The 14,049-nt window shown below is 35.9% G+C and overlaps 1 protein-coding gene across 3 annotated transcripts; it reads right to left on the bottom strand.

The window, feature by feature from the left end:
* Window positions 1–3,592: 3,592 nt before the first annotated feature.
* Window positions 3,593–12,132, bottom strand: gfral (GDNF family receptor alpha like). 3 transcript variants are annotated; one of them, XM_038296310.1, is made up of 9 exons: window positions 12,008–12,132; window positions 11,665–11,793; window positions 10,389–10,544; window positions 8,557–8,616; window positions 7,365–7,680; window positions 4,629–4,888; window positions 4,460–4,540; window positions 4,275–4,356; window positions 3,593–4,180 (listed from the first exon to the last, which is right to left on the bottom strand). In XM_038296310.1, the coding sequence occupies exons 1-9, from the start codon at window positions 12,042–12,044 to the stop codon at window positions 4,117–4,119; spliced, it is 1,185 nt and encodes a 394-aa protein (XP_038152238.1). In that variant the 5' UTR covers window positions 12,045–12,132; the 3' UTR covers window positions 3,593–4,116. The 3 variants fall into 3 exon arrangements, with proteins under 3 accessions (XP_038152238.1, XP_038152240.1, XP_038152239.1); XM_038296312.1 differs by having other exon boundaries at window positions 4,275–4,332; XM_038296311.1 differs by having other exon boundaries at window positions 11,671–11,793.
* Between the last annotated feature and the right edge of the window lie 1,917 nt (window positions 12,133–14,049).

Raw genomic sequence — 14,049 nt, 5'->3', positions numbered from 1 at the left:
AGGATGGATGAGTGCACTATTCTGACTTCTTTAAATACCACATGTATTTGAACTCTTCTGTCTTCAAGCCTGAAGGATAAAGTGCACGATAAAAAACATTTTTAAGTAAAAGATAAAAATGAAAACAGGAAAGAGAGTTTTTCTTTGCCAATCTTGGTATAAATTAGAGCACCTTTTCATCGCATCACACCTCAAACTTAACCTTCTTTGCATCCTTATATTTTATGGAACTAAACAACAATGGGTCTGTAATAATTGTAAGGTAAGTGATACATAGTTTTGAATTTTCTTTTTTTTTTTACCTTTATTTTTGAAACATTTACATGTACCAGTTTTACATAATGATATGGTCATTAACAGACTCTGACCAAAGTCAAATGTCTCTGTTACCTTATGTTTTAAAAAGACATCACAAAAAATACATGACCAAAAGACAAAGTTTTTAAATAGATACTATTCTCATATTCATTTTGAATATTTTTGATTCATAAATCACCCATATCACTGACTGTAGAGGAGCTGAGCAGCTCCTTTAGTCAGAGACTTAGACACCCTGTCTGTAAGAAGGAGCGCTACCGCAGGTCATTAATTCCTGCTGCCACCAGACTCTATAATAATGTACTATAACCACAATAACTCCTGTAAAAACCACTGTGCAGCTACATTATAGTTTTTTATTTATTGACTGTGCAATATCCTGTGCAATATGCTAAATGTGCAATATTTCTCCACCTGTATATAAGCCATCCGGATTGTACATATTTTTATTTCTTATTATTTTTTTTTTTTTTATATTTTTTTATTTCTTATTTTTATCTTGTTTTTCATTGTGTGCAATACATGTACACTTGCACCTTAATCCTATTTATCTTGATATACTGTATATACCTGGATATACTGTATATATATTGCTTATTCTTAATGCACCTTTTTCCTCCCTGTTTGCACCTTCTGTAACTTCTATGCCAATATGTGACAAGTGAATTTCTCCGCTGTGAGATCAATAAAGCTCATCTAATCTAATCTAATATTTCCCATGTTTAATTTTAGTTTTTTTTTTACAAAAACAAATATACATGAATACTTAACTATCAGACTGGGCGCTGTTCAATTCCTCATCTGAAAATGGATGCCATAACTACTGACATGGTCATTCATCAAAACCAACAGACCTCACAAGCAGAAGATTGAGGGAATTTTAACAGATTTTTAAAAAATCTTATTTTATCTGGTTAAAAAAATGTGTTAAAAAATATTAATGAGTTCGCTCATGAATGACATAATAACAGAACACCATGGATGCTATAAGGCACCAGGGGATGTATTGATAATCATAAACAGATATTCTAAAGCCAATTTAACTCCATGCTACATTAAAATCAGTTTGCAACTAAAGCAAATTCATTTAGATATGCTTATTTTTATTGAATATGCCCATATTTCTCAATAGTGGGACATCCATTCCTGTCGGCTCTCTAAATGCTTACTGTGTCTCTTTTTTAATGACCAGCCCCGGCAACTTCAGATTAAACAAAGAACATTTGATGTCACACTCTGATTTATTTCTTGTATAAGGTAAACTACCGGTATATTTATTTAATGAATTGAATTTCTAAGTAACAATGACACAGCACATCTACTTCTTATTTCTCAAAAAACACACACACAAGGAAACAGTCATGATCAGAATATATAACGAGAACAATGTTTAAGAACTGAAAAAACAGATTATTTTTTTTCACTTTGTTGTTGGGTCTCTGAAATTCATGTATTTGTTCTCAATAATCAATTAGATTGTGCCCAACCAGTTTCCCAGTCTTTGTGTTGTAAAAAAAAATTGTTGGATTTCCATCCCAACCATCACATCTAAATTTTCATGCTTTTAATGTTTCTTAACAAGGCAGAGGAGTTCATGAAAAATAGCTATCCATTGATTTTTTTCTGTAACGCTTTATCCCTGCTGGGGTCGTGAGGGTTGTTGCCTATCTCCAGCTGTCTACGAACAAGATGCGGGGTACACCCTGAGCAGGTCGCCAGTAAATTGCAGGGCAACACAGAGACAAACAGGACAAACAACCATGCACACTCACACCTAAGGAGAATTTGGAGAAGCCAATCAACCTTACAGTCATGTTTTTGGAGTGCGGGAAGATACCGGAGAGAACCCACACATGCACAGGGAGAACATGCAAACTGCATGCAGAAAGACCCCAGGCCAGGAATCAAACCCGGGAATCGAACCCAACTTTCTTGTTGCAAGGCAGCAGTGCTACCTACTGTTCTGCTAAGCAGCCCTAGAAAATAGCCAATACAAGAACAAACCTGTAAGAGGCTGAGAAATTCATCTTTGAGCAAGACGACAGAATTAAACACAGCAAATTGAGATCATTCTAATGATAAATTTAATTGTGCATCAATTGCAAAGTTGGCATGCACAGATCTTCTTTAGTCAGTCCTCTACAATACCTATAGGTGTCTGCTTTGCCTGAACAACAAAACAGCATGAAAAGCCAGTTCATCCAATCTACAGCGATCATCCGAGTCTTTTGGCCAGTAATTCTGACAATACCATAAACCATTTTCCTTCCTCTTCATAATTATGCATGACCTGCCTTGCTAAACATGGAACAATCCATAACATATATTGCAAATTTCATGTGAACATAAAAAAGTATGGAGGGTTTCAATACTTTTTAATGGCAAAAAAGGTAGAGAATGTATTCTGCAACATGACAAGCAGCTCACTCCAGATCAGGCGCGCTGGAAGCTGTTTCAAGCGAGGGGGGCTGATGGCAGGGTTGGAAAACACATGACGTCATTATGTTGAGGGCTGTGGCTGATGTTTTTAACATAATATTGTAGGCCTACATCTGTCGCCAAAAACTGCCATTTAAAATGCATCGGAACAAAGCATGAACATTTTAAACTTTATTTCTTCTCTTTTAATCATTCAAAACAAACAACAGCTCCCAATCAACAGGATCAGGAATACTTGAATGAAACATGGCCTAAATATCGCCTAAACTGAGCATTGAACGTCTTGAAAGTCCATTCGACTATGGATATGGGGAATGATTTCATATCTGAAACAAAAAACACACACAAAAAAAATAATTTCATATTTTATCACTAAATAGCTTAATACAGACATAAAATTTAGTGATATGCAGCCTTATTCTAGCGTAGACTTCTTTAGCTACAGGACTAAGACGAATAGGCACATAAATAACGTTAAATCTGGCAGTATAGGGGAATTAAAACCATTTCTTACCTCGAAATAGTCAGAAATACGTTTCTGCTGCCTATTGCTAGCCATGCCTAAACGAATGTGAGGTGGCGGAAGCTTCTGGGGGAGTAGCCTAGTTTTTTATGAAATATTAAAATAATGAATCATTAGTTTATATCTTATACACAGCCCATCATTTTAATCCCATATCAAACATAGTCTTTAAAAAAAAAATACATAAATAATTTCATGTTTTTAAGTACAATATTATGTTACTCCACAGCCCCCCACCATGGGGGGCTGATGCTATGACGAGGGAGGCTGCAGCCCCCGCAGCACCCCCCTTCCCGTGCCACTGCTCCAGATACAGTCTACTTAAAGTTGAAAGGATTCTGGTGAAAGATGCAGCACTCTACACCACTGGTTTTTAAACATTGTCTCAGCTGTCCTTTTTGTTTTATGTGTTTCCCTGCCTCCATACACCTGACTTAAATCAGTGGGTGATTAGCAGGCCTATGCAGCCCCTGGTGGCTGCTGAGAAGGGAATGCAATCATTTGATGCAGGTGTGCAGGAGCAGAGACAAATGTAAAACACACAAGACAGTGCATCCTTAGGGTAGAGTTTGAAAACCACTGCTCTACACATCCCCCAGCCAAAAACTACAAAGTGATGTAGATAGCTTCAAATAATATAAAGGCTTTTCTTATTCCAATACAACTTAAATGCTACATCAAATCAGACATTTTATATGCATAGAACATCCAAACTTTGTTCCATTAATCATCACAAAAGTACAAAACATAGGAGTGAATAACAGCTGTTTGATAAACTGAGCCATATTATATATCAAGATATACAGAAACAAAACACCATGGATATATATATAACATTATAAAACACAATGGTTTGCTTTTTTTGGATGATTAAGTTCCTTTTTATTCCTCCTTTTCAACCTAAAAGTCAAAATAATGAAAATTATTTTTTGTTGATGCAACATCAGAGAAACATCAGATTTTTTCCTTAATGACATAGAAAAATAGGACATACCAAATCTTACTGACAAAAACCAGAGAGGAAAATATGACTACTCCAGCAAGAAACAGAGCTGAAAAAAGATTCACAAGGAAACCTAAAAGAAAACAAACCTATATGAAAACTTCCTAATATTTAGTCTTCTAAATATTTTGTATGCAGAATTATTAAAGATGAGAGAATAGCTAAAAGGGACTTACCATATGACCACATATGAACTTGCTCAGACTCATTGATTTCGGGTGATTTCGAAGTACAATTGCTGCTTTCCTCTAATTTTACTGGAAAACAAAGAATATATATTAAAATTCCTCTAATTATCTGAAACTATTATTTGAATGGCTTCTAAGAAGTTAAAACCCTGCTTACTGAAGTGCAGTCTGTTATGAAATACTTCAAGAATCATGTTGCACATCTGAAGATGATCATTGTGGACTCCTTTGCATGTGCAAGGGTGGTGAAGCACTGTGCCCAGGGTAGCCAAGAAGGCTCTTTTACACTCAGAGTTTGCACCGAGGATAAGAGCTGGATCCTTTAGAGTGAAGCATTCATTTTCTTGGAGATTTCTTTCATTGCATAGTGTTTCATCGTGGTTCCAGCATTTAACTTGGAGAGTTTTTAAGAGGTTTCTGAGGAATCAGAGAGAAAAGAAAAGTCATACAGCTATTAAATGTTAGCAGTGATTCTACACTCTTAACTGTTATTCTGCTCCAAGAAATTAGTCAAGCTTAATTAAAAAACATTTTCTCTCCTTGAAGAACACAGAACATTGCTGCAGACTCATTCTTGTATCATTCACTTCTCCTTGAAGATTGAAATAATAACTTAAACTAAAAAAAAAGTTTAGTAATTCATTTTCTATACATGCTTTACCTTGGAGCTGCATGGTCACAGGTGGCTAGGGTCAATTCCACTTATTACCACGGAAGTTATCTTCAAAGCAGGAGCAATTTGTTATAGGCCTACACCGAGCGAAACTGCACAGTTTTTTGCATGTGTGCCTTCATTAAAATGCAGAACAAATTGTGACCATACCTCACAAATGTATGGGTGGATGATTTGCAAATGTAAATTCTTGCCACATGAAAAGCAATTTATAAATCATTAACGGATTGCGGGCTAAGTTTTTGTTTCTATTTTCTGTACTTTTGAAAGTCAGGGGAAACTTTTACATAAAACCTGCAGTCCTTGTGGCAATAAGGAGGCATTGGTACAATGATTGAGTGAGTAAGGTTAAGTGGCATCTCTTAATTACCTAGGTGTGAGACTGCCGGTGTGTGCATGGTTGTATGTCTCTGTGACCTGCGACAGACCTGCAACCTGTCATGGTGTACCCCACCTTCGCTCATAGACTGCTGGAGAAAGGCACCAGCCGCATCGCGACCCTGACAGATAATTGGGAAAATATGGGTGGATGGATATTTCTTGAGGCTAGAGATCGACATTTGAAAGAAAGAAATACTATCACAGATCTAAAACTATTTTTATTGTTAAATATGGATCTACTTCAATATGTCATCAAATATGTAAAAAGTGCTTTGCTTGAATCTGAATCACGAAATAAAATTAACATCTTGGTTAACCAGATGAAATGTCTGGCTCCCCTGCTATGTATGTCAACATCAAAAAAGAAAAATACATGATTGTAAAGTGAGAATATTCTCATCAGTGCAGAAAGTTAACTGCATAGCATAAGCTTTGATTTAGTAATATTATCAGGCAATGTCTACACTTTATATTGTTACTCTTAGTTCTGACAGCCAGGCAATAAAAAGTATCAAGATCTAATTCAGACCACAAAAATTCAAAGCATGCAAAAAATAGACGGACAGATAAAATAAGGAAGATCTTTGTTAGAAGCATGATGAAGTATTGTCTTAAAATTTTAACAATTTACCTAACAACAGTAAATGAATGTCTTACTTAATTGAGATATTACTATATTACACCACCAATTATACCAATGTTGCAGGTAAATAAAAAATCCATATATATGTATATATATATATATATATATATATATATATATATATATATATATATATATATATATATATATATATATATATATATATGTATGTATATATATGTATATATATATAGATATATATGTATGTATATATATGTATGGATGGATTTTAAATTTACCCACAAATTGACAACATCAAAGCAGTACAGTACAAAGCAGAATACAATCATCTGACTTAATGGAAGCATTAAAGCTCAGGTTGCCTCTAGTGATCTGACCAAAAAAGCTGAACATTTTGATGTCATGTCACTGCCATATACTTGTGAAAAGAGGACTAAACAGCAACGTGAAAAGGGGACATGCATGTGTGCTACTCAAGCACTGTGAGAAGCTGAACAGAAAGTGCCCACTTTCCTCCAGAATTGCACAAAGGAGCTAATAATCCTCTTCTCCTGTTACAGATAGCCGGTTGTCAAATCAACCACTACACTTTATCTCCCTGATTTTCTTCTTCAAACAATCATGACTGTCACTTCCTAGTTTGAAATATTGCTATTAAAAGCCCATTTTCCTTTCAGATTTAAAGATATGAAAGAAATCCTGAAAGAGATAAAAACCAAAATGGCATCTTTAAAAGGTTTTTAACAATAATAGTCATCTTGGCTTTCTGAAAAGACAAACAGGGATCTCTGATTGGTTTTATCATTTTCACAGTCAAAGGGATATCTAAGAGAGATGCTATGTATCACAGTAGTTAACCTCTCCTTTTCATGTGTACTCCCTCACTTATTTGAGAGCCTTTTACCGGCCTGTCAGCCTGAGTGAACGAACCTATTGTCTTCAGACACTGAAACCAAAAGTTTCCCTTAGATTTCTTCCTGATCGTGGTTGACTGGCTTCCTTTTAAATCTCTTCTACTTTAATCTCTGCTGCCAGATCTTCATTACCTTACTGCTGGCCTCCTTAGTTGGTAATGAGTGGATCCACAAAATCCTGCTGAAAGATCTATTAGGTCTTGACAGGTAATTGCCAATATCAGATTGAGTTTTTCCCACTAGCTTTAGTCCATGCATAAATGTTTCAGTTTATCAATATTATTATAGACACTTTTTACTGTAGAACTGAGAACAGCCTACCTGCACTTACTGTCCTGAGCACACTGAGTGAGCCTTTCTTGGCAGATTCTTGTCTCTGCTCCACATGCCCCACTCTGGAGACCGGTTTTCATGAGCAGACAACTCTGATCTGAATCATCACATTCGCACATCACCAGCATCTCTGCACACTGTAGGGGCATGCCTCCATAGAACTGCTGAATTTCCTGCCGACATCTTCCACTGTCGCACCGATCAGTCATGCATGCCTGAAGAACAGGTGTGAGGTGCCTGTTGCAGACAGACTCACTCACACAAAGACCAATTCGGTCCACACAGGATCCAGAACGATCATATGCTGCAAGAAAAAAATTATGTGCAATTAATGTACAGCAAGGGAAATAAGTGATGGATGTGAAATTATATTTCCAGAAGACTGACATATCTGATGTCAATATCAAATTGACACCAGATCTCTGTACTCATCCAAGTATACAAAAAACACCAACCGAAATCAGCCCATGCTTCATATGACATAAAAGGACAAATGTATTTCTAAATATTGAGCTTTGAATGGAATGGAAATGCATTATTGATTATAAAGACCACCTGCAGAGTACTTTATAAAGTCCTAGAAATAGCAGGAAATGTTGTCAGCCAAAATTATGAGCAATGCAATCAACAACACTGACTTTTATCATTTTTCACAGTATAAGACTCCACAGATGGGAAAAAAAAAGCTAGTTGACTGTAGTTTACTATAGAATATATAGACAAAGTTCAGAGTGGACATAATTAAACTCAACTGATGTCAATAAAGATAGGATTAGAGGGAAATATAGTAAATTACCTGAAAAACAGTATATGAACATAAAGCTTGGGGTGGGGACATGATGTATAGTATAAAGCCCCAGCATACTTTGTATAGTTAAGGAAAGGAAAAACAAAAAAAATGAACTGGGGAATTATTTAGAATCTTAAGAATTTAAAATAATAAAATAAAGATACTTATACATGTTGAACAATCCTATCTTCTAATCACAAATGAGAAGTATTGTCACTATCCAAACAAATGTTTGATAAATATCAGCAGTATCAAAAATTGACCATTTTTCTTTAGGTGCCAAATATTCAGACAACTATTGTTAAGTTCATATCGCTGAGCCTGAAAGATATAAATCCACTGCAAATTTCCACTAATTTATTAAGTTAAAATCAAATGAATAATTTTCACCGTTGTCCACTAAAGTACTTGATTTCCAGTCAATCACTGGGATCCTCCTCTGCTGATTTCCTGTTTAAAAAAAGAACAAAGGATTGGTTTGCAATCAACACTTAAATCTTGCCCTTTTAGATGAATTCAACAATAAATCAACCCGTTTTTATATACATTGCTCAAAAAATAAAGGGAACATCTAAACAACACAAAATAACTACAATTAAATTAAACTTCTGTGAAATCAAACTGTCCACTTAGGAAGCAACACTGATTGTCAATACATTTCATAGGCTGTTGTGCAAGTGGAATAGACAACATTTGGATATTATTGGCAATTAGCAAGTCACACTAAATAAAGGAAAGGTTCCGCAGGTGGAAACTAGCCTGATAAACCAGACTAAATGTGAGATTAAATGTGTAATTTAGTCTTGTGCCAATGAATGAGACATTGGAAGATTGTTGATGAGAACAACCCGTTGTCTTTCAAACCATGTCTGTGCCTATTGGCCAACGCTCTGACCATTGAGCGCAACTGACTGTGACATAGTAAGCGCGACAGAAAGCTGGTGGGGGAGTGTAAACAAACAGCCTGTTGGTAAAACAGTGAATGTGTCTTTCTTAAAAATTAATGAGCATAGAGCCTTTCCTGCTCACGTTTCAACGAAAACCCTTCCAAAACTGATCCCAAAGCGGAGTCTGTTCAATAGTTGTTGCCATCTTCCTTGTTGTGCTTTCTCCAGCGTCGGGCAGCTTTGCGTCCCGCCCTCAAAAACCTGCCCGTTATGCATCCAAAAATTGAAAACACATCTCTGCTTTGTGATTGGCCTGGCAGTTCTAGGGCCTGGGGCATTGATCTAGACTAGACCAAACTCGCAGGCAAAGATGTTTCTGGCTGCTGGCGGGTGGGGCTAGTTTACTAGGCTAGGTGGGAACCACAGACAACTTCTCAGTACCTATGTTTTCTCGATATTTTGGGTCACTTTTCAATGCTGGTGGTGCTTTCCCACTAGTGGTAGCATGAGACGGACTCTACAACCCACAGAAGGTAGTGCAGCTCATCCAGGATGACACATCAATGCGAGCTGTGGCAAGAAGGTTTGCTGTGTCAGTCAACGTAGTGTCCAGAGGCTGGACACTCTACCAGGACACAGGCCAATACACCAGGAGACATGGAGGAGGTCGTAGGAAGGCAACAACCAAACAGCACGACTGCTACCTTCGCCTTTGTGAAAGGACGAAGAGGAGGAGCACTGCCAGATCCCTGAAAAATGACCTCCAGCAGGCCACAAATGTGCATGTGGATGGCATTAGGAGCCAAAGGTCCAGAGATGGGGGTTTTGCTCAAGCTCATGTCTCGATCCATCCACTATTGTCACCAAAGACTATCCAGGAGTTGGCGAAAGCTTTAGTCCATGTCTAAGAGGAGATCCCTAAGGAGACCATTCCCCACTCATCAGGAGCATTCCCAGGTGTTGTAGAGAGGTCATACAGGCACATAGAGGCCATACACAATACTGAGCCAGACTTTTGACCTGTTGTAAGGACACTAGATCAAAGTTGAATCAGCCTGTAGTGTGTTCTTCCACTTTAATTGCGTGTGTGTGACTCTAAATCCACGCCTCCATCAATAATAAATTTGAATTGCATTGATCATTTTTGTTAAATTTTGCTGTCAACACATTCAGCTTTGTACAGAACAAAGTATTCAAAGAACATATCTCATTCAATCTAGGATGTATTATTTGAGCGTTCCCTTTATTTTCTTAACAGTGTATTTAAACAGCCTTCGTAAACAAAACCATAATTTCAGACAATATTTAACCAAAGTACTAATGAGAACTCAGCACCTGGCTTTTGGAGGCATTGTGTGGCCAGTTCTTGTATGGAGTCACAGAGCTCCACCTCCCATGTACACACACACCCTTGCAGTGATGGAAATTGGTCCAGTACAGTCTGGATGGTCAAGTTACAGCCCCCTGAGCCCTTTATTTGGCACCTGTCACCTTGAATATCACAAACAGCAGAGTAAAGCAGATAAACAGGGTTTTCATAAGCTGGTGCAACAGGTGTTTTTACCTCATCTTCCAGCTGCTTTACACTTGTGCAAGTTTTAGGGGTTTATCATACCGTTTAAATGGATCTTTATAAGGATCTAACATTATTCAGAACTAATGTCAACTAGAAAAAAGCTAAAGGAGATCTTTTATTTCCTGTAAACATTACATCATATTTAGAAACTAGAAACTATGGTTGAAAGTTGAAACTATAACAAATCGTAAGATTATTGAGATAAACATGCATCCAGTAGTGTTATAATAAAAAAATGAAAAAATAAAACAGCTGTAACGCTGATATTAAAATTTTCAACTCTATATACCACAAAAAGACCTGAATTTTATATAAACCTAGAGTATTTTTACCACCAAAGATCAAGTGTTAAATGAAGGCATATTTTGGAATTTACAACTATGCAAACAAAAAATATTCTACCCACGTCTCCTATTTAAAGCCACAGTCAGTACATTTTAGTCAGATCTTAAACTTATAGCTGATAGGTTTTAAGAAAGTCTATTTTTATAAAGAAGAAAGTCAGCATGGCAGACATGCTGCAATATACCTTCCTGCAAAGACGCAAAATGAGAGTAGCCATAAGTATATTGAATTACGAGATTCAGAGACCATACTTTTAAGCTGATTAAACGTCTTACAGCATCTTTTTTTGCTAGTAAAAGCAAAACACTCTGAACTAATCAAATAAATTGTAATTAAAGTTTAATAATTTAATAAAAGTCTTTAATAAAGTTTATGTTATAAAAACTGCTTTTCCTAAACAGTCTCTTATTCTATTCTTTGGCGCTTATATATCTTATGTTTCTGTGTATCTGTATTGTTAATTTCCTGGTCACTTTACTACTTCAACAATAACTTTGCTAATCTTATTTTGATTATCTATTAAAAATTACTGGCTACAACAACATCAGGTTTTTGATTCTTAAAATTCAAATTCATTGTCTTAACCTTAAGATTAAAAGTACAGTGTATGATTCACAGCTGCTGAACATGTTTGCTGTGCAAATATAGCTGCAAACCCATTACTACTTTTATTTTGAAAATAATTTTTACCCTCACAGTTGCCAGCAATATATGCCCGCTCACAGCTGCATAAATCTGACATGCAGGTCTCGACTGAAGCCAAACATCCAGAAGCTTGAGTGGAAATCCTTACACTCTGTATCTGAAGTAAAACAATTCCTGCAATACACATTGCATCAAACATTTTAGTTTTAGTTTCAATAAGGAGTCTAATAATAGATTTATCAAAAACTTAATGCTGGTTTAGTAAACAAGTTGTACTGTTATTAATAGACATATTTGTTCACATATAAATATATATTTTCATATAATATAATACAAACCAAAGTTCATTTTTCAAAAATTTCCAAATATCTTGTTGAAATGTACTCACCTAAAACAACTGCAAACTCAGGATGCATCAGCTGCATGTTGGCTGCTCTGAAGGCAAATGATTCCTCCACCTGATCCCTCCCTATCTGCAGGGTGGCAGCTTAAACAGTGATTCACCACCCAGAGTCAACAGGATGTAACACAAATATTATTATGTGGATTCTACAGTATTGGGAGCTTTGAGGATGATCAGTTTATGACTTGGTGCTTTACTACATGCACATTTTTTACACTTTGCTTCTTTCTCATCTTCTAACTTTCACTCTCAAGACTTTTGGCACCTTGCAAGGACATTTTCCCAGTTATTTTTTTTATTTTAGTTATCCTTTGGGTACTTTTAATAGTTTATATTTCTCTATAATCTTCAGAATCAATGATTCTGTCAGTATTTTATCTTTTTTTTTTAAAGCTGTCTCTGTGTTGTTTCTGCTAATCTCATTTTATTCATTACATCAATCGGTTTGATGTAATGAAGCCATAAAAATGTAATTGCCCATGAAAACTACTTATACTACTCAAACCTTTTTACATTTTGCTAGATTGAAAAACAAAATAGTTATTCGAATCTTCTAAAAGGCTTGTTCTGACATCTATTTATTGTCTCAAGACCAGAGTCCATGCCTCCTCTGAAGGAAATGCACTATATGCTCCCATCAACATATTTAACAATGGAGAACCCATCTTTCTGTCACAGACTGGTGACAGAAAACTTAGTGTTTTATGTCTTTGAAACAACTAAGCTCCCCTTTCCAGGTTTTATCTATCCGTTAAGGAAACTGTAAATGGGAAGTGACCATGATTCTTTCCATAATGGCTTTTTTGCTGAGAACTTCTTTGTGGATGCCAAATCTGAAATGTGCAAAACTTACATTCCTTCTGTAGACTGAGTCATCTATCGGAGTTCCAGATCTCCACTGATTCTGCAGTAAAATGTGATGGAGCGCCGCTAAACGTCCATCCCTTGTTTTTGTTTTCTCGCTTCACTGTAAATATTGTCACTGTTTCACTGTTTCCACCTGGGGAGCAATAAAAGAAAAGCACAAACGATATTTTTCGGCTGGGCCATCATTTTGTTTTTATTTTTTGGAACGAAAAAAACAACATAAAATGAGCCTCTAATCTGGTTCTCTACATGCCTAATCTGTCACTTTAATTGGATTGCTAAATCTTTATAGGTTGGTAATTGTGCAATACTCTTTCCGATCTTTGATGATGGATTAAGCAGTGCTTCATGATGAGATGTCTAAAGCTTGGATTCTTTACCGGTGTTCCCTATTGAACATCTCAGACCTTTACAGAATGGCTGTATTATTGCTGAAAATATAGTAAAAAATGTATTCTGAAGCTTGTTCTTAGCTTTGGGTAAAATATCTTTATGATTGTTACATAAAAACATGAAGAAAACATAGAGACATGAGTATTTTCTTACATTTGAAATTTAAATCTCTATAAACATAAAGGTCTATGTTGTAGTTTGTGGGGTTAATTGCAGCCAGGACAAATGATCTTACATTGTACTGATTAAATGAGAATCTAAGAATGTACTGATCAAATGTTAATGTATTCACCATAAAGCACAGAAAAACAATGACATCTAAGACACACATCAAATTCTGCAGCTGGTACCATGCAGTGGCCATGCTGTGCAAGCAAACAGAATGATTATGAAGGATTCTGCAAAAACACGAGTCATTGATTGAAAGAACATTCTAATTACAACGTAAATCACCTTAATGAAACTACCAGTAAGGTGCAGTTTATGGGCTGCATCAATGTGTGATTTTCTGTCTGGTTACTCTGAAAGTTTCTTAAGTTTTCTTATTTTATTATCTTATTCCGTTAAAACAATTAACTGTAGTTAGAATATTATGGTTATAAAGTTGTATGCATTTACTATAATTTCAACTCCCGCATTTCGGTTGTTAGTTTGGTCATTCTCTCTGCCTATAATGATTTTTTTATTTATTTCTATTTTTGTCCACTAGGACATCTACTGATACTTTTCTTTGCCAGATCACCCTTGTAAAAAAAACTGAAACACTA

This window comes from Cyprinodon tularosa, unplaced genomic scaffold, assembly GCF_016077235.1.
Source record: "Cyprinodon tularosa strain WSP-4 unplaced genomic scaffold, ASM1607723v1 ctg37, whole genome shotgun sequence".
NCBI lineage: Eukaryota > Metazoa > Chordata > Actinopteri > Cyprinodontiformes > Cyprinodontidae > Cyprinodon > Cyprinodon tularosa.
The sequence above is the reverse complement of the archived record's forward strand: the minus strand, read 5'-3'. Positions and strand labels throughout refer to the sequence as shown.

Coding starts and splice junctions, on each gene's coding strand:
- gfral (XM_038296310.1), bottom strand. CDS start 12,044: ATGCAGCTGATGCATCCTGAGTTTGCAGTTGTTTTAG. Junction 4,357..4,459: donor AGTTCATATGTGGTCATATG/GTAAGTCCCTTT, acceptor GTTTTCTTTTAG/GTTTCCTTGTGAATCTTTTT. Junction 4,181..4,274: donor GTTTTTGTCAGTAAGATTTG/GTATGTCCTATT, acceptor TTTGACTTTTAG/GTTGAAAAGGAGGAATAAAA.